Genomic DNA, 27,592 nt, shown 5'->3' on the forward strand with positions numbered 1-27,592 from the left:
ATGTGTTCCCTCAAAGCATGTGCTGGAATTGAGTCCCTAGGTCATGAGAGCTCTACTCTCAAGAGTGGATTCAGGTCTGAGGCTACAAGTTTCATCTTTCTTGTTCTTTCTCAGTATGTAGGGCCACATTATGATGCACAAGGCAGCCTTCACCAGTTGCATCTCTGTTCCTTTACAAATTACCCGGTTTGTTACAGTAACAGGAAACTAAGTAGAATGCCTGGAAAAGTAAATGATTCCTTTTAAATGTTGCCACAACATCTGTTCTTGTTTTGTACCATAGTATTCCATCTTTGAAAGGAGGGATGGTTGAGGGAAAACTGCTGATCTGTGGTGAGAAACAACTGATCAGTAGTGATTACTGGTAGTACAAAATGATAGGTTTGTATCTTAAGACTTACGTGTAGCTTGGCTCCTGAGAAAAGATCGTATTTACGGAAGCTTTTAAAATTTAGCTTCCACAAACCCCAGAGGTTAATTGGTAGTCAATAATTTACTCTTTTGAATGCAAATATGTTGGGTATTATGGTTGTTTCTGATGGTATCAGTGGGCAACTTAGATTGTTTATTTTGTCAGAAGGTTCTATGTAGTCTATTGTTTCCATGGTCACAGAATTCTAGGAGATTGTATTCCTTTATCATTCCCAAGAGATGCTCCGTGTTTTTAACAGGGAAGCTTATCATTTGAAGATGCTGTCTAGGGACCAATAACTTGAGACCTTCAAACAGTGTTTCCCAGTATTGCATTTTCAAAGATCACTTACAACAAATTTGTTAGGGTGTTTCTCAAGTTCTTGGGTCCCACTCCAGGTCTTCTTACAACTTTTGTGAGCCGAGCCACATGTATTGCAAACAACTGCTCTGGAAACTGAAGTTTGAAAATCATTCTCTGAAAAAAAGTAGAAAGTTGGAAGGCATTTTAAAAGCAGTTCTCAAAGTGAACACTAAACACTGTTATATCCTTTTAATATTCTGTAGATAATGTTAATAAAGTGAGTCCATGCTATGTTTTATAGACTCAACGCTTTTCAAAAGATGGCTTAATTGCCAAAATTAATTCAGAGATGAGGTAAGAAAGTCTTTTTGATTATTGAGCAGCTGCTAAATTCTTGGTGCTTTAAGATTTGTCTGATTTTTACCTTTTCCACAACTTGTAAACAGGGAATTATAAACCCTTACAGATCAACTCAGGGAAAATTTAAAATTTTTTTATTGTGCCAAAATTGAAATACTATGTATAAAAGTAATATAATGAACTCCCACGTACCATTAGCTACCTTCAGATCTCACCATATGGTCAGTGTTTTATTTATGCGCCCCATCCACTTTCTCCATCCCTACATTATTTTTTTCTTCCCATTATTTTGGAGCAAATCCAAGACAATTTAATCTTTTAAGGTGAAGACCCACTTGGAGCGTCGGTTTTGGCCTTCGGTTCCTTGCACACATTTTAGCCCCACCCAGCACCCCTGGCCCCGCCCCTAAACCGCGAGCCCCAGGGGCGGGCCCGACAGCAGCCACTCACGGCTAGCCACGCGTCGCTGCGGGAGTGACGGAGTAGCTGCGCGCGCGGCGGCTGCGACGGTGCCATCAGCCCTTCGTCTCCCGCTGGCGGTGTCTGGCGTCGTTGCACAGCGGCGCGAGAACTTCCGCGGCCCGCCGCGGGCCTGCGGGCGCCCAACAGACGCGCGTCATCTTCACCGAGCGCCATGGCCCTGACTGGCGCGCCAGAGGCGGCCGGGCTCTGCCAGCCCCTCGGCCTGCTTGTGCTTCTGCTGTTGGCGAGCCCTGCGCTGTGCTGGAATGACCCTGGTGAGTGCTGCCACACGCTGCCTTGGGCCGTTTCCCTCGTCGCCCCTCATCCTTCCTTGTCTCTGCGCTGCCCGGTCCCTTTGCGCTTCCGACTGGGTCGGGGTGTGACGACTGCGTTCCTCGCATTTGCTTTCTTGCTCTCCTGGATTCTCCGATAGTGTCCACCTTTTCAGGCTGTAGCACTTACTCCCTAGTCTGTCTGGCTAGGTCCACACTCACCTGGCGTCTTACTTTGTTGTCTTAGCTGTCTCTTGTCGACGCCCCCGGCTGTTGTCAAGGCTGTCTGTTGCTATGGCTCGCAGTTGCGTCACCTTTAGCCACTGGGCCTCAGAGTCGGCGGGTTGATGAGCAGAATCACAGACCCTGCTGCTTTTGCGAGCAGAATTCCCTCGTCTTATTCAGGTCCTGGCAGTGAAGTACATCGCATTACGCCAGCTTTTCCCGTTGTTTTTCTCCGTTCATAGGAATTAGATTTTTTTCTCTCTAATTTTTTAGGCGATGGTACGGGATAAACGATTATTAGAGATTAGGCTTTTTGTTTGTATATCATCAAAATGTAATTATACAAAATGTAAGCAGTGACTTTTCATCAATTAAAATGGCATCGTTTTTGGTTTGGAAGAAAGATGGTCAGGCATGGCAACCTAACAGTATTCTATTTGTGAACTGATTGGACATGCCAGGCTTTTGAATTTAAGCAACAGGTTTATTTCTGTTAGGTCCTGTTTTCCTCTGGCAGAATGAGAGCAACAAGCACTTCACTGATGACAATATTTATAAAAAACCACGTTGATCTAAGTGTCTACATTTTCCTTGTGTATTTTTAGAAATTATATAAAAATTACTTGATTAAAATTATAATTTAAAACCCGGAATGAAACTTTAGTTGATTAATTCTGAAAAAAGGAAGTTCATCAGTGAAGAGTCAAGGAAATTATTAAAAACAACCGCATTTAAATTAATGGTGAGCCACTTCCGGTGGCTTTTAGTTCACCGACGCTGTAAAACTACTGTTCTGGAACAAAAAGCAGTAAAATGTTTTGCAGAGTAAATCAGTTTCACTTTTAAGTTTACTTCGAGGAGTTGTTTTATGAAGATACTTTATTGGGATATCGTTTATGAAATCTTTTGATAAAGCAACTGTGTAACATTTTTTGTTTGCCTTTAGATGCATTTACATTGTCTTAGGTAACATAATTTGGTAGAGAGGGCACCATTCTAAAGAGATTACCTAAGACTTTTCAGAATTCTTTATTGAATGTAGTCCTATATTTAAATCACTTTTCTGGGCATTGAGAATATAGCTATGAATGAAAAAGAGTGTCTTGCCCCTAAACAGTGCACCAAAGTGATGTGGACAGGATGAAGCAGAGTAAGGAAGAGGATGTGCAAACAAAAGGAAGGATTTAAATAAATATGCTTTGGGCAAGAGTACACTTAAGGTGACCTTTGATCAGAAACCTGAAAGGAAGGAAGGAGTGACTGACAATATTTTTGGAGGACTATAAGGGCTACCTAGTGCGTGGAAAACAAAGTGCCAGGAGGGAACCAAGGAAGCCAGTTAAGTTCCAAGAGTGGCCATCTGGCCTAGGAAAGAGGGAGAATGGTGGAAATGATGAGTGGTCAAATTTTTTTCTCATCAGTTTGCACAGTGGAGCTCAGGTGATAACCTGATACTGTAGGTCTCAGAGGAGGAGAGAAGACAAGAATAATTCCAAGGTTTTTGTTTGTATTTTGTTTTGTTTTGTAGTGCCATGGGCCACGTATGTTCTCACGTGCTTTCAAGCACTGTATCATTGAGCTGCATCCCCAGCCGAAGGTTAAGGTTTATTCTTTTAGTAGTTCAGTAGAATCCAGTAACCTTGCACTGAACTACATCCCTAGCCTTTTTTATTTTTTCAGTTTAAGACTGGATCTTGGGGCCTGGGGATTTAGCTCAGCGGCATAAGCACCTGCCTTGCAAGCAGGCGGTCGTGAGTTCGATCCCCGGTACCGATAATAAAAAAAAAAGAAAAAAAAAAAAAGACTGGATCTTATGGATCTTAACTTGAAATCCTGCTTTAGCCTCTGTTAGTGTGCCACCATGCCCAGCTTAACCCTAAGATTTTTGGCTTTAACATGTACAAGTGTGCAATTACCATGTCTTGAGAAGGAAAGAATGTCTGAGAATTGGATTGAGGGGAGTTTAGTTCTGTTTATCTTAAATTTGAGAGCCAAAAGTGGAATTTGGTTTATGAGATTGGAGTTCAGGGAACTCTCTGTGTCCCTTGACTGATGTAACTAGTATAGTAGCTTGGGAGCATTTTACTCTTTGACCTTAAGGCTCTAGGGAAGAAAGATGCTGGGGGTGTGGTATGACACTCCGTGTGTGTATACTGATTCTTAGTAATATTTCTCATGCTTGGTCACCTACTATACATCAAGTACTCTGCCCTATAATTTTTAGTAAGTTATGTCTGAGCTTCACAATAAATTTCAAGATTGATACTATCAATATAACCATCTTAATTTTATAGGTAAAGAAACTTCTACACAAGTAAATTTAATGTCTTGACCAAAATCATATAAATTGGTGTAGCTCAGTGTTCTTTAACAATCTCAATACTGTTATATTCAATACTGTTAAATTCAGTCTCAATACTGTTAAATTATTATTCTTGTTATTTTAGTTTATTTAATTTATACAGTCTAAATTTTTTTTTTTTTTAATAGGACCTCACTGCATTGGTCAGGCTGCCCTGGAAGTCTCAGTGTTCTTATCTCAACCTGCTGTACCTGGATTTATAGACAGGTGCTACCATGCATAACAGGAACATTTTCATTGTTTTAGTTTTTTATATATGAAGAGATAGATTAGGTTTATATAGTATATTTTATTTTGTCAATAGACATTTTGGATCTACATGAATTAAGTTTTTATGTAGTGTAGGTGGATTTTCTTCTAGCTGCATGGTCAGTTATGTTAGTACCATTTGTTAAGGCATCTTTTGGGCTCAGGATTTAGCTCAGCAGCATAAGTGCCTGCCTGCCTGGCAAGCATGAGATTGTGAATTTGATCCTGGTAACAAACAAACAAAAAACCCCCAACAAAACAAAAGGAATACAAAGGAACATAGGATCATTTTCCAGAAAAACATACTCACTAGGGCGGGGAATATAACTCAGCAGCATAAGCCACCTACCTGACAAGTGTAATCTCGTGAGTTTGGTTCCCAGTACACAGCCCCTTCCAGAAAAGAATGCATTTTTTTTTAAATTAAAAAGCCCATTTTATCTTACATTGAATTCCCACGTGTATCTGGATTTCTAGACTTTCTTTTGTGTCTGTTCTAATTCCAAATAGCTTTGACGATGGTAACTTTATGGTAATAAACATACTGTTTTTTAAAAAAGTTCCCTATTTATAGACATTAATTTTTCCATAAGATCTTAAACATAATTTCTTTATAGTTCTAAAAAGTCCTGTTGGTTTCCTGATTAAACATGTAACACATGTATTTAGGTTTATATATCTTTACTTTTTTACATAGATTTTTTTTAATTGACCCTGTTTATTTCTAGACATTTATTTATATTCATATATATGTGTTTTGTCACTAATTTGATTAAAGTAGGCTTTCTATTTTTCTGTTTATTAGAGGTATAGAAAATTGTGATAATTGATAATGTGTCCAGTTTTATCAAACAAAACAGGGTTGTATTTTGGGAAGTTTTCTTGAATTTATAAATCTAGAAACTCTGCATACATAAAATAGTGTCCTCTCTATTGTTTGTACCAAGTATAATAGACATTATTGTATGATTGCTCAGTCAGTTTTGCCCTTGTTTACCTCCGTGAAAAGCCAAACACGTCTTTTAATACATTCTTTTGCAACTAGTCCTTCTTGTCTATTGGAAGGTTTTTGGGGAGGACATTTTAAATGTAGATGGTAAATTGTGAATCTTTATACAGTATTTTTTTCCTTCAATTCTACTTTGGGTTGACCTATTTCAATGTGAATTTCAGACATCATACCTGGTCACCATTAAATCTTTTGGGATAAAATAAGATTGTACCTGACAAAATTAATTCTGATTTCTTAATATGGGGTAGTATCCATTCATGTTCAGATAGCACAGTTGGTTTGAAAATGTCTTGTATAATTAATTACATCCAAGTAAGACCCAGTTGAGAACTGTGCATTGCATTTGGTTGTATTAACCCTTAAGTCTTTTATTTTGAAAATATGAGACAGTCTGTATTTTCCTGCTACTTATTTGCTGAAGAGGTTGTGTGATTTGCCCATCAGAGTAAGGTTTCTTACTTTATTGGACCTATTTTCTCATGACACTATTTTAGGTTTATTTTTCTTCTTGGTGGGTGTTTCTTGGCCTTTTTTTTTTTATGAATGGTACTGGGAATTAAACCCAGGGAGCACTGAGCTGGACCCTTTTTATTTTTGTATTTTGAGACAAGATCTCACTAAGTTGTCTACACCTGGTTTGAACTTAATCCTCTTGCCTCAGCTTCCCAAGTAGCTGGGATTACACATGTGTATCACCATGCCTGGCCCATTCCCCTTGCATATTTGGTCAACTGCATAAATGCAAGACTAGATTCGTAGTAAATACTTTGGGGAATATATCATAGAAGTTGTTCTAATACCAGTTTCTACCACTGTTACCAATTTTAAGATTGGCCTCTGTGTTTAGTGCCCGGACCTTGTAAATTCCCGCTTATAATTAGAAAAGTCTGTGTAATGTATACTGATATCTATTCACCGTGGTTTTATCATGGTTTAATTCTTTGTGTCAGTCATTTTTACTCTTTGCTCTTGTTCCCACCTTCTTCCATTCTTTTTTTCTTCTCCCTTTCTTGGCTTTTGTTTTTGAGACAGGGTCTCCATATGTCTTAAAGCCTGGCCACAAGTTCACAATCCCTCTACCTTAGCTTTTCTAGTGCTGGATTGAAGTTGTACACTATACGGGTCAGCTGGATAAATCTCTTTAGGGTTTTGAATGAAAATGTTAAATTTTTATCATTTCTTCTACATTTATTAGTTAGCATTCTTCAATACAGTTAGAATTTCCTCATCAGCAGAGGCTATTTCTGATTATATTCTTACTGGAAAATCAGATAAACATTCAATTTTTAATCTTTAAGTACAGTACCAATTTCAAAATAAGTAGTTGTAAGCCACCTCAAATCATGATGACAGGTGAATTTTTGATATGTACTTTGAATATCCTTATGAATTCTTAGATTTTCATTTCAAAACATAATGTACTCTACTTGCTGGTCAGTCTTTTGTTTGCAGTGTCTCTTAGAAGCCCTTCTCCATCCCAGGATCATAAACATATTCTTTTTTTTTTGTCTTTTTCCTTTTTATCAGTACCCGGGATCGAACTCACGACTGCCTGCTAGCAAGGCAGGCACTTATGCCGCTGAGCTAAATCCCCAGCCCCTATAAACATATTCTTGTGTACTTTCTTTTTATTGTTATTGTAATACAATGTTTTTTGTGCATATAGTATAAGATAAACTCTAACTGCCTCTACTCATGGATAATCTATTGTCCCTGCACTATTTTCTGACTACTTTTTCTGAGTTGAAATGTCACCGTAGTCATATGCAAACTTTTTTTTTTTTTTTATGGTACCAGGGACTGAATTTACGACCTCACGCTTGCCAGGCAGGCGCTTACGCCGCTGAGCTAAATCCCCAGCCCGCCCGCAAACTTTTTATGTACCCAAAAGTGTCTCTGAGTATAGTACTGGATTCTACTTCGTTGACCAGTATTTCTAAGTCTGTGGCAATACTGAACTGTTTACATTATTATAGCTCTGTGGCCCAGATTTCTTTTCTTTGTTGTTATTGTTTCCTTCAAATAGTCACAGTAACTTTTCTGTATTTATTCTTTCATGTAAGTTTTAGAATCATTTTTTCAGGATTCAGAGCAATTTTTTTTGGTATTTGGAACAGGATTTCTTTGATGTTACGGGTTAATTTTGAGAAAATTGTTTATTGTGTGATATTCCCATCCATATATAACTTAGTCTTTTCTTTATTCATTTTCCATTGTATTTATAAGTAATGTTTATAGCTTTTCATAGGTTTTTCTATTCTAATGTATTTTATAAATAACCATTTTCAGAAGTTGCTTTTCCTACATTTTACAGTTTTGATCTTTATCTTATATTTTATTTTGATTTAGCTTTTGTAATTTATTTTTTCTTTCTTTGCTTCATTCTTTTTTTTCCTTGTTGGTGCTGGGGATTAAACCCAGGGTCTTGTGGGTGTGAACCACGAATTTATTATTACTGAACTATACCCTCACCTCTATTTTTTTGTTCTTTTCTCTACTAGTTCATTTATATGCTATTTAAAAATAGAAAAAAACACATAGATTGTAAACATTCCTTTGTGCTCGAGAGGTTTTGATTTTTTAAAAAGAACTTTACAAAAACCTGATGTTTATAAGACTGTTTTAGTTAGATTGAATTTCCATTGGCTTTTGAAATTTGAGTTCTCCGTTTACCACAGGCCCTGCCACCTCCTGAATGTTATACGCAATCACCTTTAGCCAGTGATGTATTTTAAACATTTGACTGGCAGTATAAGGTATGAGTTTGCAAACTCAATTCTAAATTTGTTTTGATGTCAATCTGATGCAAAGGCTGTGTTTATTTTCCAACTAAATTAAAGATTTTTATTGCCATATTATTTAATGTATTTATATTTCTAATTTTATCATATTTTGATGAGAAATGGTCTATAAATCTTTTATGGTGAGAATGTGGTTTATTAATCTCAATGGGATATATTAAATTTTTAGGTAAAGTTTAAAGAGATTTGTGCCTGCTGACATAAAGAAATGTTGCTGACATAAAGAATTCTCCATGATATGTCATTAAAAAAAAAGTGGATAAAATTTACTGCATGAGTCAATTTTTATGAAAATAAACAGAGATTGTAATACCTGTTTGTGTAACTGCTGGGTTTGATCCCCAGCATAGTGTGTGTGTGTGTGTGTGTGTGTGTGTGTATGTGTGTATGTATAATTTAAAAAATAATCATGAAATGAATATCAGTACTATATTTATATAATCGTTGGGTGAGCAAGAAAAAGATTGAGGAGAAAGGTTCTTATCAAGCTGTTAATTTTTGGTTGTCACAGAATGTGAAATTAGAGGCAGAGTAGGTTTACCATTTTAATTTTTTAAAAATTGTGAAACATACATTTCCAGAAGTTGTGACTTGTGTCTAGATATATCCTCAAAGCCTCATGTGGTCATAGGTGGAACCACATAGGTGGAACTTTCTAGAGGTGGCTAGAGTGTGTTACAATGCTAGGGTTAAGGGTGGAATGCTAGGATTCACTGTGTAATGCTAGGATTAAGGGTATGAGTGCTACTTAGTCTGGACAGAAATGGGCTTGTTGCTTGCTTGCTTTTGCTGTCTTCTGACTGCTGTGAATGTTTCTGCTCTGTGATGCCTGTCTGCCTTGCCACTCTACAAAATAAGTTGTTCCATAATTTTGAGTGTCAAGTATTTTGTCTCATGAATGAGGAAAGTAACTAAGACAACAGATAATGTATAGGCAGAATGTATAGCTCAGTAATAGACACTTGCCTAGTGTGCTTGAGGCTCTGGGTTTGATCCTTGGCATAAAAAATAATATGCAAGGGGCTGGGGATTTAGCTCAGCGGCATAAGCGCCTGCCTTGCAAGCAGGCTGTCCTGAGTTCGATCTCCGGTACCCATAAAAAAGAAAAAGACAAAAAAAAAAAAGTATGCATATGTGTGTGTGTAGTTTAGAAATAATAAAGTGACTATCACTGTACTCCCAACCGATTGAGAGAAAGGTTAGAAGCATTCTGTGTGTTTCTTTCTAAACACATGACCTGTTTTTTTTCTTTTGGCAGTTTATAGATTCGTTTTAGTCTCCAGAAATACTCAGGCCCAAAAACACAGTGAGGACAAATTTCATTTGTGTCTTTGCTCTGTTTTCAGGCCTGGGTATTTATTGTGTCCTAGAAAGTGTGACAACTCATACTCTTCAGTGAGGTCTTTTCTTCAAATTAATCCCACATGGTTAATCCCACCTGGTTTCTCTATCCCTTTTTCCTGCAGTGCTTGTTGGATTTTTGGACCTCCTGAACTGGTCCTGTCATTTTCTTTTTGATGATATTTTTATTTGTTTTTATTTTGTTTTATTTTTTTGGTCTTTTTCCTTTTTATCGATACCAGGGATCGAACTCATGACGGCCTGCTTGCAAGGCAGGTGCTTATGCCGCTGAGCTAAATCCCCAGCCCTGGTGCTATTTTTAATTTGTGAAAAAGTTCAGTGTTTTTAATTTTAATTGTAAAGTATTTTAAATATTTAAACACATAGAAGTACACAACAAACATTCATGTAATCACCCTCAGTTTTATTTAGTCTTTGTTTTTGCCATAATTGCTGCAAATTCTTCAACCTCAGTTAATGAAACAGTAGGGATAGAAGAGCTTTTCTTCCCTTCCTCTCTCCCTAGAGCTACTTACCTGCATTTGGTATTTAATCATTCCTGTACATGTTTTTATATTATGTACATTTATAAAGGTCAACATTAAGTGCTGTTTGCCCTTTTTCAATTTATGTAGTTATACTTAACATATTTCATAACTTCTCTTTTGCTTAATATGATTTTTACTATTTATCTAGTTTGATGCATGAGTTCTAATTCATTTTGACTGCTGTGGAATATAGAATATTCTGCTGTAAGAATAGATCATAGTTTATTAATCTGTTCATTTAATTAAATATACTTTAGGGATTTATATATTTCTGCCATTTTTGTTTAACCATGCTATTGTTACATTGTAGTGCATTTCAGGTTATTAAGCTTTTTGTTCTTAATTAGGTAAAATTACGTAGTTTGTAATGTAGGAGCATCAGACTTGAAATGAAGAGAGGTAAGTACATTTGAATTTTGCACAAAAGGCCTGAATGTTAGGTTGCCTTTAAGAGACTGGTTTCTCAGTTATTTTCAAAGAGGAGAAAGAACATTTCTTTTGAAACTATTTTTGATGACAGAAATGTTTTAGGATGAATGTTTCTGTATTTGACAGGATATTTATTTTCTTCCTCTGTGTTCTCCTTGTTTCAGACAGAATATTGTTGCGAGATGTAAAAGCTCTTACTCTTTACTCTGACCGCTATACCACCTCCCGGAGGCTGGACCCCATCCCACAGTTGAAATGTGTTGGAGGCACAGCTGGTTGTGATGCCTATACTCCAAAAGTCATACAGTGTCAGAACAAAGGCTGGGATGGTTATGATGTACAGGTAATATAGCAGCGACAGTTTAAATGAAATTTTTATTCAATAAATTGCTTTTTGGGATATTAATACTTGGGTGAAGCATTCATGGAAGACTTCAGCTCATTGTAAAATAAAATTATTTTTATTATTTTTATTTTTCCCATGGGAGAAACAGTCTTCAAAAGAAATTAACTGATTTCAGAGCCTGGAAATAGGCATTGTAAGTTTTGTACCAAAACTTTCTTCTACTATATTGGTAAATTTTCAAAATGTTTTATCATTTTTCTTAGTTCTGCCAAAAATACTAACTTACCCTTAAGTAGTAAAGTTAAGGTGATCAGGAATTATGGATTATAAATAGTAGGCATACATGTGCCCCCAGCATTCTTAGATTTTAAAACTGTCATATAGCTGAAAGTAATTTCTTTTCTTTTTTTTTTTTTTTTTTTTTTTTTGATACTGGGAATTGAACTCATGGCCTTGCACTTGGCAGGCAGGTGTTGTGCCACTGAGCTATGTCCTGGCCCCTGAAAGTAATTTTTTAGGAATAGGACCATTTTAGTGGCCCTTATTTATTGCTTGGGATGCTAGCATTTTCTTTTTTTTTTTTAATTTTTTTTTTTTTTTTTTTGGTCTTTTTCCTTTTTTATCGGTACCGAGGATCAAACCCACGACTGCCTGCTTGCAAGGCAGGTGCTTATGCCGCTGAGCTAAATCCCCAGCCCCGATGCTAGCATTTTCTACATAGGGAGCCTGAACACCTTCTTGAAGTTCTAAAACTTAATATACTCTAGAGATGGGGGATGGATTTTGTTAGGCAAATTTAGTTTAAATCAGTGCCTATAGTCCTACTTTATATTCAGTCTGCTTTCAAAAAAACAGGCAGTGTTTTGGTCACTAGGAAAAAATCCTTTTGTGGGGTGTAGTGGCAGTGGGGCAGTGCTGGAGATCAAACACAGACCCTCATACGTTCTAGGCAAGGGCCCTGCCACTGGGCTACTTCCCCAGCTATGCAAGAATCTCGTATTGATGATTTCCTTTTCCATCAGAATGTTATTCTTTGTGGGTAAGGCCTTTATGTGTAGTATAGTTCAGAGAGTTTGTGTTTGCCAGGTAATACTTATTTTACAACATTTTCCCCTTTATTGCTAACTTGAATAAATTGAATTGTAGGGTCTACAGATTAAAGTACACTTCACTGTGTTTTACTTTTAAATTATTTTTACAGCCCCTGTTAGGGCCGACGTCGCAGGGAAAGAGACCCCAAGGACTCAACTCTTGGTGAGGGAAAAAAGTTTATTTCCATGCGCATGGGGTCCCCCAGGCAAACAAGTGCGGAAGACCCCAAGGGGGAATTGTGTAGGGTTTTTAAGGGGGCAAACGGGAGGCAAGCGAGTTTACAGAAGCAGATTGCATTGGTTAATTTTGAGCAGGATAGGACTTGGCAGAAGTTGATTGGAGGGGTTTGGGGTTGAGTAACCATGGAGACTGGGGGTCCTAGCCCAGTCACTATGTGCCCAGAACAGAACAGTTACTTGTCTTACTTATCTCGTTGAGACAGAACAACCTTGCAGGTGCATTCTTTCTTTTTTTTTTTTTCTCTGCTCTGATAGCTCTGGGGAGTTAGGCATTTCTTTCTGCTCTGCTCTGATAGCTCTGGGGAGTTAGGGAGTTAACCCTTTCATTCCCCGCTCTGGGGAGTTAGGGAGTTAACCCTTTCATTCCCCCCCCCCTTTTTTTTTGATGACTTTTAATCTTAAAGGTCCTGTATGGGTAAGGGATCATATTGTTGACGTAGCACCATAACCTTTACTTGAGAGATCTGAGCCCTCACAAACTGGGTTACTCGGTTAATGAGGTAAGGGGCTATAGCCATGACTATAATGAATCCAGCCAGGGGTCTCAGTAAAGGGAGAATATAGGGCAGGATTGATTCCCAGAAGGAGAACATTTTGGCTTTACTTGAAGGGGGCTCTCGAGATTTAATTTTTTTTCTTAGCTTTTTTATTGCATCTGTTTATAACCTTGTATGTGTCTTTAAAATCATAAGTTTTTAAGAACTTTGACATAGTTTATCAACTTGTTTATAATATAAGGCCCAGTAGGAGGATTAACAAAGGTCTTGTAGCTGTCATTAAAGCTGTTAACCAAAAGGAGAAAGAAAACCAACATTTAAATTTACTCTGTTTTATCATACAAGTAACAATTTTTAAGTCAGACAGAGGCCTCCTTGGGGTCTTTATAAAGAGGAGAACACAAAATTATTAGTTATATTAGACAATCTTAAGCTTTAAAGTGTCCTTGGAAGAAATGACAGTTTACTTATTTGTAGGCTGACGGTCTTTTGAAGTTGGGACTTGTCTGCATTGGGAACGTTGAATCTAGGCAGGCTTTTAGCTATTTTGACAATCTATTGCGGCTCAAGAGATTTACGGTGAGGTTGCTCTCAAGAGATTTATGGTGAGGTCGCTTGTCTAGGTGTCTAGGCTCTTTAGCTGTAGTGGGCAGCAGCGAAGTAACCAGTGGATGGAAGTCACAGCTAGCTGAAAAGTCTGGGGAGACTTAATAAGATCTTGATTAGTTAAATTAGCTAATTTTTAGAAACCTCACATAAAACCTCAAAAGAGGAAATATCTGCAACATAGGGGGTGTATCACGCATGTAAAGGGGCAGAAGGAAAAGAGACTCACCCAGTTTTCGCCAGTTTTTAAGGCCATTAGTAATTATAGTCTTTAAAATCTAACTTATCTTTTTACCTTTTTTGAACTCTGAGGCTGGTAAGCCCAATTGAGTTTTTTTTTAATTGATCTGTAAAGCTTAGGTTAATTTGAGTTACTAGGCTATAAAAGCCAGGCCATTGTTGGACCCCACGGATAAAAAGGGAGACCAAATCAGAGAAACTGTTATCAGAGCTGACTCAGACTAAGTAGAAAACACTTATATTTTTGAAGTTTAGGCTTTTTATTTGTAAAATCTATTTTTTAGTGTTTTTAGGCATAGTCCCACGATAACCAGTGGTTTTTATTTGTTGTAGTACTTTTAGATTTACCAATTGGCACTGAGGGCATCTGAAGCTCACAGACTGGGCTAGCTTGATATTAGCCCCCGGAATCTCTTGGAAGTTGAGCTGTCAGATGTTGGTCTTTTTAAGTGCAAATGGGCTCTTGAGAGACATAACTGTTTTTATCAGAGAAGTAGGATGGAACTCTAGACAGTAGCTTATCAACTACATAAGGTCGATGTTCCGTGAGGTGATCAATGAGGCAACGAGGGGTCATCCTCAGGCAGCAAAGTAGCCGAGTTTGAAGCTGTTGTTTCCAGAAATAGTGCCTGATAATGTATGGCTCAGGAATTAGACATCTATCAGTCTGGTGGGACCTTGATGAGAGTCTCTAGTGAATAGGAGGAAACAATTAAGAGTTTGTGTCCAAAAGTCAATTTTTAAGCCTCCTTTATGAGGGGGCCATTGAAGAAATCACCGCAGACAGGGTGGCCATCTGGTTGCCACAGAACCAAGTCTCTTGGAAAGGTAGACAACAGGCCTCTGCCAGGGTCCCAAACTCTGGATCAGTCCTGTGGCTCTTAGAAATTTTGTACTTGTCTTTTAGTCACAGGGACTGGAATCCGTTAGATGGCTTACAACAACCAGTGTAGTCTTTTTTTGTGTAGACTGGTTCTGATAAGGTCGGGGGGACTTGCATCAGAGCAGTTACTTTTTCGGCTGGCCTCTTTGATGTGATTGTTACTCTTTTAGCGGCCTGATCTGCCAAATTGTTTCCTCAGGTGAATAGCAGCAATCTGCTGACAGCCAGACTGTTGCCAGCAAATTCAGGATTTGTGGAGCCCTCTTTTTCGTGGCTAGTTTTAGTACATCAGTCAAAGCAATGAGCTCCGCCTTTTGGGCAGAGGTGCCAGGCTGTAACCCTTTAACCCAGAGTACCTCCTTTTTGGTGGTCACTGCTGTCCCGGCCACTCATCTGTCTCTGCCGTTCTGGATGAAGCTGCTTTCATCGAACAGTTGTCGGCATTTTCCAAAAGCTGGTCAGTAAGATCAGCCTGTAGGTTCCGCTGCAGTTTGAGGATGTCAGCACACTCATGGAGAGGTGTCCTTTGTTTCTCCAGGTCATCATCAGGCATAAGGGTGGCTGGGTTTAAAGCTGAAGAAGTCTTGAATATCATTGACTTTGGGTCTAGAAGCAGGGCTTGACAGTAGAATTCTGGCATTGGAGAGCCTTTTTTTTTTTTTTTTGGAGGGGTTTTGATAAGAGTCTCTAAACTGTGAGAGGTTACCACAGAAATCACTTGCCCAAAGCGTGTTTCTTCGTTTTTTTAAGTAACATTGTCACAGTAGCTAGTATTTTAAGGCAGGGGGCCATACTCCTGTTACTGGATTAAGTCTTTTGGAGAGGTAGGCTATAGGCCTCTTTTAAGGGCCAATGTCCTGAGTTAGGACTCCTTTGGCAATGTCCCTGAGTTTATCTATGAATAAGATGAAAGGCTTGGTAACGTCAGGGAGTCCCAGGGCTGGGGCCTCTGTCAAGGCCCGCTTGAGCTGTTGGAAGGCCTGTTTATATTTATCAGTCCAGTTCAGCGAATTTTGAGTTTCTCCCTTATGGGAGTCATATAGAGGCAAGCTTTTCAGTAAAATTTAGCCTACAGTATCCAATTGCCCCCAGAAACTCTCATCTGTTTTTTTAAAAGTTTTTTTTTTTTCGTAGAGCAATTTTAACATCTTGGCTATCTTTTTGTAAATTTTTTAGTTTTTAAAGACCTTTTTGTTGTTATCTTTATTAACTGGCTGAGGGGCATTTTTTTAAACCTCTCAAACCTTTGTAATTTTTGTCTAACATGTGGGGCCGACTGAGTTACAAAGAGAACAACTGGCGATACTGGGAAACCTCCTTACCTCTGGATGTCCAGTCAGGGTAGCACAAAAGGAGAACATGGTTTTGGCATTCCGGATCAGAGAGCCGGCTTCATCTGGATGGCACACTGTTTTTTGTCCAAGGGTGTCACGTGGCAGGCCATCATTTTACTAAAATTATATTCTTAACAAAAAGGGCTTTTTTATAGGTAACAAAATTGTGCTGTATAATCTCCCAGATGTTTACAGTACATGTAAGAACTTGTATCTTATTTTTAGTATCACCTATAATCTCATTTTAATGAAAACATTTTGCAGCAAAGTACAATCTTATGTATACTTTTACCAAAACTGATCTAATACTGTCAAATTTTAAACACATTTACTTTTTGTCAAACCTGTTATTTGCAGTACTATAAATCAAGACAAATAAAATTTACATCTTCTTGAGCCTTCTACAACTTACAATAATACCTCTCAAACTAAGCTTTAATCTTTTTTCACATTTTGGCATAGCCAGACACCTTTACTTGAAGACCACTCTTTTTGTCCCTCTTTTTACTATTACCAGTCAATTACCTTTTTTCTCACTTTTCAGACAACATTAAAACTCTCAACAAAACCCTTGAAGTCACCTTTTAGTAGTCCAAAACATACTTATTTTATGTCTTTTTACCACATAAAAATGCTGTATTTTAAAAACAAAACTGTAACCTTTTAATTGGCTCAAACATAGTACCGCCTGGTTTTTACTTGGCAAAGTTGATATGATTTTTAATAACCATAGATATACATATATATATGTGTACATGTTTACATTTTCACCAGAGAGAAAAAAATATTTCTTTTAAAAGGTATGCTGAGGTTGTAAGCAATCAATTGAAGTCTTACATATTAAACAAAGCGCCACAACATTAAAGACACAAACAAAGGGAGCTTCTTGCATAGTTTGGTCAGCTAAAGGAAATAATTTTTTTTATCATGAACCTTGAATCTAATAAGCCATATGGATCCTGCAACAGAAATGGGCAACAAGCCCCTAAGTTAGTAACAAGTTTAAATAGGCAACCAAGGAGAGGGCGGAGGAAGGAAGGGTTTTACCCACGGTGGGGGCTCTTTCCTGAGGTCCTGCCATACCAAGATGTAGGCATGCTGGTCGGGGTGGCCCTCTTCGTCCGGGGCGGAAGATGATGTTCTTAACTGCTAAGATGAGGGGAAGGTGGAAAGTCCCCTCTGGTGGCCAACCCACGGAGAATGTGGGCCACTCAGACGAGCAGAAAGTTTGTCATTTACTTTTTTAACCTGTAAGGAGAGATTGTGAGCCCTCTCTCGAACCTCTGACCAATGGTCGAGGGTGAGGGACAATGGGGACGATGTCCTTTGTCCCATGGTGTTCTGAAGACAAAGAGTGGTTAGCGTACGCGCGACACAACAAATAACCGATCACAACAGTCACAACACACAGGACAAACAGGCTGGCCACCTCACTCTCACGCATGAGTTTCACACCAAATGAGTCACCTTAGGGGGTGCCTCCAGATTGGCCCGGACGGACCACAGATTGGGAATGAAATTCCCCAGATTGGCCTAGACGGACCACAGATTGGGAATGAAATTCCCCAGATTGGCCCAGACGGACCACAGATTGGGAATGAAATTCCCCAGATTGGCCCAGACGGACCACAGATTGGGAATGAAATTCCCCAGATTGGCCCAGACAGACCACAGATTGGGAATGAAATTCCCCAGATTGGCCCAGAAGGACCACAGATTGGGAATGAAATTCCCCAGATTGGCCCAGAAGGACCACAGATTGGGAATGAAATTCCCCAGACCGATAGGAAAATCCTATCGCAGACGGTGAGTCACGGAAAACCGTGTGGGGCGTTCCCCGGTCACCAGAGAACAGAGAACAGATAACAAAAACAGGTAACAAAAATTGCCCGGTTGGCTCGGGGCGTAAAATACCGGTAGATTGATCCTCAGAGTAAAAATAAGAAGCGACCGGTCGTACTCACCCACCGCAGAGCCGTTGAGGTCACCTCCCGTGAGACGTGCTATCTCGGTGGGGCCTCCAAGATGTTAGGGCCGACGCCGCAGGGAAAGAGACCCCAAGGACTCAACTCTTGGTGAGGGAAAAAAGTTTATTTCCATGCGCATGGGGTCCCCCAGGCAAACAAGTGCGGAAGACCCCAAGGGGGAATTGTGTAGGGTTTTTAAGGGGGCAAACGGGAGGCAAGCGAGTTTACAGAAGCAGATTGCATTGGTTAATTTTGAGCAGGATAGGACTTGGCAGAAGTTGATTGGAGGGGTTTGGGGTTGAGTAACCATGGAGACTGGGGGTCCTAGCCCAGTCACTATGTGCCCAGAACAGAACAGTTACTTGTCTTACTTATCTCGTTGAGACAGAACAACCTTGCAGGTGCATTCTTTCTTTTTTTTTTTTTCTCTGCTCTGATAGCTCTGGGGAGTTAGGCATTTCTTTCTGCTCTGCTCTGATAGCTCTGGGGAGTTAGGGAGTTAACCCTTTCATTCCCCGCTCTGGGGAGTTAGGGAGTTAACCCTTTCACCCCTTACCACATGAATTCAGGGCCTCACACATGGTAGGCAGTATTCTACCACGCTACTACCTCCGGAAGCATATTTTTAGTTTTGATTGAAAAAAAATACTAATAATGATGTCTTCCTTAAACATATGTTGAATATTTTATGTACAAAATGAATAGTATAGAATCAAGAAACACTTTTCCTAGTAAAAGAGATAAACACTCAAGTTACATGTATGCACTAAGAAGGTATTGTAAAATCATGTCTGGTTGGAGGCTTTCGGGAAGACTTAGAGGGTTATTTGTGTTATGAAGGGAGCTGAAGATGAAGAGAGCAAAGACAGCACGAGAAAAGAAGTGTAGAGTGTATCATACTTCGGCTTATGTTTAGTAGTAGGAATTTAAATTTTTTCCCAGAGCCATTTTTAATGTACACTATTAGGGAATTAACGTGACATATAAATGTAAATTTAGCTTTTATATTTAAGCAAAATTTTACCGCTATCAAATAAATTTTGTCTAAGTCTTGCTTCAGATAAATCCTTGATTGTTGCACCAAGTGAAGGAAGCTGGTCATAGAGGGCCCCATATTATGTGACTCCATCTGTTAGAAACGTCCAGGATGTGTACAAATATTTAGATAGGAAGTAGATTGTTAATAGGATTGGAAGTTTGAGAAGGGAGTGAGCATTAATTCTTAGTGGGTAATGAAAGCATCTTAAAATTGATCGTGGTAATGGTTGCATAACTATGTGAATGTACCAAAAACCACTGAAGTCTGTAAATTATGTGTCGCAATAAAGTTGTTATAAAAATGTAGAATAGTATATCTAAATTTTGAGAGAAGATAATTTGTACAAACATAACAGAAAGGCAATAAAATAATTTACTTTAGCTCATATCTGTTTATCATAAGAAAGAGCTGGGTGTGGTGGCATATGCTTATCACAGCACCTGGGAGGCTGAGGCAGGAAGGTCACTGTACCTTGGGCTACATAGCATGAGACTGTTTCAAAAAAAAAAAAAAAGATCTAAAGACTGTAAATAAACACTAAAGCATTTAACCTGCTTAGAACTAAACTTGAGCTTATTTATTTATTAGTTTTTTGGTGGTAGTGAGGATTGAACCCTGGGCCTTGCCCATGCTCAGTACATACTCTGCCACTGAGCTACAGTCTTTACTTCTCTAAGGCTACAGTGGAATCTTTTTATATTTTTCTAAATATCTTTCAAAAAATTACAGAAGACTGTAGGATTGGACCCTATAAAATTAGTCCATGGTTTATAAAAATTTAAATAGAAAGTTTCGCTTTTCAGAGCAGTATCTCCAATGTTATGTGTAGCTACTGGATCTTTATATATGATGATGATCTTAAAATCTCTCTCTCTCTTTTTGGCAGTGGGGTTTGAATTTATCAGCAAGCACTCGAGCCACTGAGCTAAATCCCCAGCCCCTAAAATATCTTTTTAAAGAAGCACGTTGAATGCTGGTAGCAAAATGCTGACATTTTAAAAAATTTCCTCACATTTCAAAAATTATGGAATCTTTAATACATAGAAAAGGACATATATCATGTATATATAAGGAATAAAGAGAATGCTCAGTTCCCTGTGCTCCCTAGCTTAAAATACCAGGGAACCAGGAGACAGAGGGAGAGAGGAGAAAGGGATGAAGAAGGAATTAAGATTGTTATGTGCATATTACTTCTTGATGAGTGCAGTTATTACCTACTGCAAGCATGTATTAAAAAAATTTTTTTAGACGTATACCAGTATCACCTGTATCTCTGAAGCCCCTAGTTTACCTTCCCCCAATATATAATTATCCTGAATTTTGTTCATTATTTCCTCTCTTTATTTTGCAGTTTTATGATAGATATAATATACTCCAAGTAATATAATACTAAGTGAAAAGGTACTTTGGTTATTAGAACCTCTTTCTACTTTTTTTCACAGTGGGAATGTAAGACCGATTTGGATATTGCATACAGGTTTGGAAAAACTGTGGTGAGCTGTGAAGGCTATGATTCCTCTGAAGACCAGTATGTACTTAGAGGTTCCTGTGGCTTGGAGTATCATTTAGATTATACAGAGATTGGCCTGAAGAAATTGAAAGAATCTGGAAGACAGCAGGGCTTCTCATTCTCTGATTACTATTATAAGTACTACTCTGCAGATTCCTGCGCCACTGGTGGATTGGTCACAATCGGAGTGCTGCTTACTATTGCCTTTGTAGTTTACAAGTTGTTTCTTAGTGACGGCCAGTGTTCGCCTCCACCGTACTCTGAATCTCCTCCATATTCCCAGCATCATCAGAGGTTCAGCGGCTCGGCAGGAGCTCCTCCCCCAGGCTTTAAGTCTGAGTTCACAGGTGGGTTTCCCTTCTCAGTGGCTGCCAATAGGTTGGATGGTAGCCAATGAATCTTGAGCTTTCTTTTGAAAAAAAGAATGATTGCACTGAGAAATCAAAGTAGATTTGTCTTCTTATGTGTTTACTTTCAATTTCTTTTGCCTCTTTTGGTCTTTTTTTATGAGTATGTGATGATTACTATTTTTAGGATGCCTTATTAAATTATAAATCATTTTCATCAGCGAGACTTGATCAGAGTTGTTAGTAAGCATTTCCCTTGACCCCTGTATCAACTACACTGTACACAGTAGTTAAACTCAGTAAGTAATGTAGATTTCAAGAGAAAGGATAAAACAAGTTACCAGAATAAAATATGAGAGAACATTTGCCATGTTCTTAGGACAGGCAAAGATTTCTTAAACAGAACACAAAAAGTACTAGTTACAAAATTAAAGGTTACACTTTATTTAAATTAAGCTCATCTATTTATCAAGACCATTAAGAGAGTGAAAAGGCAAGCCACAGACTAGAGAAAAAGTATTTGTAAAACGTTCAACAAAAGATTTGTATCTAAAATATATATAGACCTTTCATGAATTTGAGAAAAGATCCCATTTAAATAGTGGAGAGAGGACACAAAGCCATTTTTTAATAAAAGAATATCCAGATGGCCAATATAACTATAAATGTGCTAACATTTTTCTTTAGGGAAATGCAGAATAAAACCACAAGGAGATTATTATTATTTTGGTACAGGGGATCAAGCTCACAGTGTTGTGCTTGCCAGGCTGTTGCTTATGGTGCTGAGCTAAATCTCCAGCCCCCAAGGGGATTGTCTTTAACCATTAAAAAACCAGTGTTATGACTAACATTAAAATGAGTATTAAGAACTCACAAAGATAAGTGATTGGAGATTTTATATTTTGTTTTTAGGAGTTAAAAGTGGCAAAACACTTTGGAAAATTGTCAGAATGTACTAAAACTAAATATGTCTACCCCATGATCATGGTTTCCATTTTCAGGTATTTACCAAAGATAAGTGAAGGCATTGTGCACAAAAAAATACACAAGAATGTTCATAGTAATTTTATTAATATAGACAAAAATGGGAAATAGACTAATTGTTAGAATGCAGGGGCTGGTGATACAGCTCAGCAACATAAATAACTGCCTGGTAAGCTCAAGGTCCTGCATTTGATTCCGGGTACCAAAAAAAAAAAGCAAATTATGAGTTTTTCACATGATGGACTGCTACATGAGTTACAAAATAGCTGATAGGTATAAGAGTAGGATTGACTTTCATAGAAATAATGATGTGGCAGACATGAAGTAATGCATAGTCAATGATTGTATTTATGAAAAGATCAGGAGTGAACAGGCGTGTAAGGACCGTAGTCAGAGTAATTACCTTAGATACAGGTAGGTATCTATTGAGAAGTTGTAATGAGCCTTCTAGAATGCCAGAAATGGTTTATTGATGTCGGTGCCAATTTTTTTATGCCATCCATGTAAGCTTAGTATGCTTTCCTGTATGTATTGGTCAATTTATAAAAAACTTTCTCTGAGCAGCATTTTATTTTAGTCATTTTGAAAGTACAACTCAGCTGACAGAAATAAATGTCCATCAGAAAATCATGAAATGCTCTCTCATCTGGAGCCCTCAAAGACAGTTGAAATGCAGAATGCAAATCATTGTAAAGTGAGATTACCTTCTGATGGCTTATCATGAGCAAGGAAAATACATATAACCTTATAGGGAAACTTCCTCCCATTTCTCAAGTATATTGCTCTTTCCCTTTCTCCATGAAAAATGTGCTTATGAATTTTGAGCCCGTATTTTACAGATGTACTTTATAGATACAGCTTGTTTATAAGTTGAGAACTGGGTATTATTATTATTTTTTATTTTTTTGTACCAGGGATCAAACTCACAACCTCGTCCTTGCCAGGCAGCTGCTTATACATCTGAGCTAAATCCCCGAGCCCTGAGAACTGATTATTATTAAGTAGTACAGTAGGTGAAATAATAGAAACATCAAATTATTATTAAGTAGTACAGTAGGTGAAATAATAGAAACATCAAATTTTGACTGTTACATTTCAGTGAAGATGTTTAATTTAATCGTTTTTATTTTAAGGATCACAGAGTACTGGCCATGGTACAGCTTCTGGTTTTGGCAGTGCTTTTGCAGGACAACAAGGATATGGAGATTCGGGACCAGGGTTCTGGACTGGCCTGGGAGCTGGAGGAATATTAGGATATTTGTTCGGCAGCAGTAGGTAGGCTTTGCATTGATTTCATTTGCTCTTCACTTCAGCTTTTCCTTCAAGGTTTCTTTGTTTTGCTTATAATTTCACAGCATTTGCTTTTATAAAGGAAAATAAATTATGTTGATATTTTCCTATTAAATAAGATTAGTTTGGGATGGGGAAAGATACACCATATGTGCTTTAATCAATATTGTATATAGTATTTTCCTTCATTGTGGTTCCTTCCTGTGCCATCCTCATAAATATTATGAGATAGAAAAACACTATTTGCTTGACATCTGAGAACACTGAGAAGGCAGAAATGGAGACATTTGGGAGGAACTATCAGCAGTCTAGTTTGGAAGAAGAATGATAAAAGTAAGCCTGGAAAGAGCTTGAGGCCAGGTTTTAGAATTCCTTGAGCTTTAGTTGTACTTTAAGTTTAGATTTTTCTTGAGTATGAATTCAAAAAGAAAGAACAAGCTGGGTGTGGTGGTACATGTGCCCAGGACTGGGAAGACTGCTAGAAGTTTGAGGTCAGACTGGGCTACTAACATGGTAACTTCAAGGCCAGCCTGAACTGTATTGCGACACCCTGTCTCAAAAACAAAACAAAAACATCTACTTTCTCTTCCTGTCTTTCCCTAAAGCAGAACTATAACATTAGCAGAAATTTATAGAATTTATTTGATGTTAACCCTGATCTACTGAATAGTCTGGGAAAAATATTTGGTAACAATGCTTTTTTTCCCTTATGGTTTAGGAACAGAAAAGTAATTAAAAATTACAGTCACAGGAAAGATGCTTAACCCACTTCTATGTCTTTAAAGGACAGCAACACCATTTTCAAACTCATGGTACCAGCCTTCCTATCCTCCTCCGTATAGCAGTCCATGGAATAGTCGTGCTTACTCGCCACCTCACGGAGGCCTAGGGGGCTATTCGACATGTTCAGGCTCGGAGACAAAAACCAGAACAGCATCAGGTGAGAGCAAAAATATGGATGCTTCTACTATGTAGTAGGAAAGTTCAGAAGTAGTTTTAGAATTTAGAAGATGGTTAAATATTTAGTATATGATTTTCTTTGGTATGCTCACCCAAAAATATTGATAGTAAGGTTAACAAATTAGAACATAATTATTTTGATTAGTACATGTTGGCAGTATGTAATGATTACACTCCTGGTGGGAAATTGAGATATCTACATAATCTTTTCTTCTATTTGTAAACATTCTTTAAAAATCAGAGTTGGTTTATGGTCATCTGTACCACTGAGGTACAGATTTAATTTAAAACTTTTCTGGAGGTTATTTATTTATTATTTGGAACTGGGGATTAACCTCAGGACCTTGCACTTGCCTGGCAGGTGCTGTGCCACTGAGCTGTAACCCCTGCCCTAGGGGGTGATGGTGGTGGTTAGTTTTTACAAATGTTTAATTCTGTGATCTGTAAGAATCTTCTAAGCTCACAGAAAGTGTTTTTAAGTAGAAGTTTGACTTTTCAAATTCAGGAAGATTAAAAAAAAGTACATGGAGCTATTCTTTAATAATTGTCAGAAATATTTATTATAAAGCGTAAATAGAATGTTTTGTAAGAAGCAAAGATCTAAAAAGTAGTAACTTGGAGTTAAATATCTGATTAATCATTGGAAATGGTAGGAAATGGGAGGTGAAACATTTGTACATTGCTATGGATTAGGTTTATCTTTTTCAGGAAGAATAAGCTATAGAATAAAGAATAATTCTTGAGATGGCTAAAAAATACATTTACCTGTATTTAAAAATGTAACAATAGAATTCTCATAGTGCTGTTTGGATATGAATCAACATAAGCACTTTGAGAAACTGATACTCCCTACTAAAATTGAACCTAGCATCTAGAATCTTGTGGTTTTACTCTCAAAGATGGTTGTGTGTCTATATTATGTGATATTGTTGGTTCCATTAACCTTCAAGGACAGTATGCATATAAATTAAGAATATCCTCATATATATTAAATTATCGCTAGATTACTTAATATATCTAGTACAAAGTAACTGCTGTGCAAATAACTTGGTATATTGTGTGGTTTAGGGAATAATGATGAGGACAAATGTTCTTTTTTGGAAATACTTTCAAACCACAGTTGATTGAATCCATGTATGTGGAACTCACTGATAGGAAGGGCCAATATACCTAGCAATAGAAATATATATGTTTGTACATGGGTTGGTAAGCACAAGAATGTTCAGTGTCCCTTTTCATAGCCTGTCTGTCAGTGTGGCGGGGGGGGGGGGTGGATCTAAGTACATGGGCCATTGCAGTTCCGGGCTCCCTGTGTTAGTCAGCTTTCCTGTTGTGGGGACCAAGCATCTACTCACAATTTAAAGAAGAGATTTAATTTGTCTTGTGATTAATTAGAGGGAATTTAGTCCATACTTGGTTGGCTGCAAGACAGAGACATCACAGCAAAAGGGCACAAGACAGTAAGATACTTAGTTTCCAGTGGCCAAGAAGCAGAGCAGAGGAGCAGCACCAAAAGGAAAGAGGTGATAGGCCAGGTACAGTGGCCAAGGTTGTACCCCTGTGACTTTCCCCAACACACCCAGAAGTGTGCTTTACTAATCTCCTCCGCTGTCTCTCCTAATCGCCAGTTAGGGTGACACCAGGAAGAAGTTTAGCCACTACATTTCTTCTGTTTACCATGAGAGTTGTAGATGTGATGAGGCACAGTTTATGCTTCTTTGGCCTTTCTGTTAATTGGCTTAGACCCTGTTAGTGTTAACGATCCCACTTTGCCTTACCATTATACACATCTTTGGTTTCCTGAGTAAGTGTTATCCATAGCAAATGTGTGAGTTGCTGTGGGAGGTGCTGTATATCCTGCATAGTTTTGTTCCACTTAATGGTTTATCCTCACCTTCCCTCATCTCTTTTTCATTTGCTAACAATAAACATGCATTACTTTTGTAATTTTGTATAAGTAATTTTAACTTATTTTAGAAAGCTAGTACAAATTTTACTCTTTTCATTCTAGGATATGGTGGTACTAGACGACGATAAAAAAGGAAGTTGAACACTGGAAGCAAAATTTCTGCGTTTTCATCACTTTCTCTTTTAAAAAAATGCTACCTGCTAACGAGTGAGGAAGGGGAAATATTCAAAAGTTTTGTGTTTTGTCCTGTATAGCTTTTTGTGTTTTATTGTTTGTGGCTAAAAGTTGGTGTATGATAAAATGCTTATTATATAATAGTATAACATTGCAGGTGTACAGTGCAGTTTATGAAAGTGATGATTCTTGCAGAATGCTAGAGATTTATTGTTTGCTTATAAAACCTGTGAAACTATTGGAAGCAGTACTAATGAAAAAGTCACACCAGTACAAACTGGTGAAGAAAATTTCAGTTTTAGGTTATTTTAGTGGATGAGTCTTTGTCTAATATCTAATTCTTTTTGGTATTACGTTATTTGGTGTTTGCTATTCTTCAAATATTTGAATCAAGCTTTGGATAACTAATTATGCTAATTTGTAGGTTCTGGTCACTTTATGAGTTCTAAAGCTCTGAACTCTTCAGTCATGGTAGGCTTCTGGTGAAAATTACCTTTCATAGGTAAATGTAGAAAATAAGCACCTAGGAATTTGTGAATGACTGTGTGCTGACAAATACTTGAAACTTCCCTGTTTCTTCAGTTCCTATAATGATTGATACATTGTGTCAGTCTGAAAAGTTTAGAAGTTTAAGTGACTCAGTAGAGGGCCAGGGTCCTTACTTTGTAAACATCCTGAGCAGGTAGCTTGCACACAATAAAAGGGAAGGGAGGAGACTTGCTCTCTCTTTTGCTCTTGTTGCTTTTGCCATCTTCTGCTTCCAAAACTGTTGCCCCTCTGCCATGCCACCCTGCCTTGGACCAGCTGAATATGAACTGAAACCTCCACAAACCTGGGAGCTAAATAAACTTTTCCCTCTGTCATTTGGGTGTCAAGAATTTTGTCTCAGCAACCAGAGAAAAGTAACAAGAGAGTTCCCAAGAGGTAAAGTTGAAATGCTTCAACAAAAAAGGTCTTTTTAATAGCAAATGCATGCAGTTCTCTGTGGAATCTCAAATATTGTTGTAATAGTGTTTGAATCAAACATTAAAATACTAATAAATAAAAAAGATAATTCTCATTCTTTTTGCTATCCTTGGCACAAATTGATGTGACATTTTTAAACCTTTTCTCAAAAGGAAAAATACCCAGAACAGTAGCTGTGTCTCCCTAAACAAAAATTTCATGTGGTCATTGTATCTTAGATACCAGTCATTTGGGTAATTTAAAAAAAATTAATTTTAATGAGTACATTTTGCAGTACATGGTGATTATATTCATTGTGGCAAATTGGCACATGTTCACGTGTAAATTTTTTTATTTTCCCTTTCTCCACTTTCTTTATAAAAAGTATTTTTGTCAGCGTCAGATTTCATTATTTATTTATTTATTAGGTTAATTATCATAAGTACAGATTAAC

At 37.8% G+C, this 27,592-nt stretch overlaps 1 protein-coding gene across 1 annotated transcript; it reads left to right on the forward strand.

Annotated features, from left to right (window-relative positions):
- The first annotated feature begins 1,628 nt into the window (after positions 1 to 1,628).
- Positions 1,629 to 27,253, forward strand: Saraf (store-operated calcium entry associated regulatory factor). The gene is made up of 6 exons (XM_063234558.1): positions 1,629 to 1,812; positions 10,941 to 11,119; positions 20,462 to 20,876; positions 22,994 to 23,135; positions 23,936 to 24,090; positions 26,122 to 27,253. Exons 1-6 carry the CDS (start codon positions 1,710 to 1,712, stop codon positions 26,145 to 26,147), a joined length of 1,020 nt encoding a protein of 339 aa, XP_063090628.1. The 5' UTR covers positions 1,629 to 1,709; the 3' UTR covers positions 26,148 to 27,253.
- The last annotated feature ends 339 nt before the right edge of the window (positions 27,254 to 27,592 follow it).

This window comes from Cavia porcellus, unplaced genomic scaffold, assembly GCF_034190915.1.
Source record: "Cavia porcellus strain 051 isolate PalLab524CR breed Dunkin Hartley unplaced genomic scaffold, mCavPor4.1 scaffold_24, whole genome shotgun sequence".
Taxonomy (NCBI): domain Eukaryota; kingdom Metazoa; phylum Chordata; class Mammalia; order Rodentia; family Caviidae; genus Cavia; species Cavia porcellus.

Excerpts from the sequence above, each read along its gene's own strand:
- Saraf (XM_063234558.1), top strand. The coding sequence starts at position 1,710 with ATGGCCCTGACTGGCGCGCCAGAGGCGGCCGGGCTCTGCCAGCCCCTC. Across the intron at positions 1,813-10,940 it reads GCTGTGCTGGAATGACCCTG|ACAGAATATTGTTGCGAGAT; the intron begins GTGAGTGCTGCC and ends TCCTTGTTTCAG. Across the intron at positions 11,120-20,461 it reads GGGATGGTTATGATGTACAG|TGGGAATGTAAGACCGATTT; the intron begins GTAATATAGCAG and ends TTTTTTTCACAG.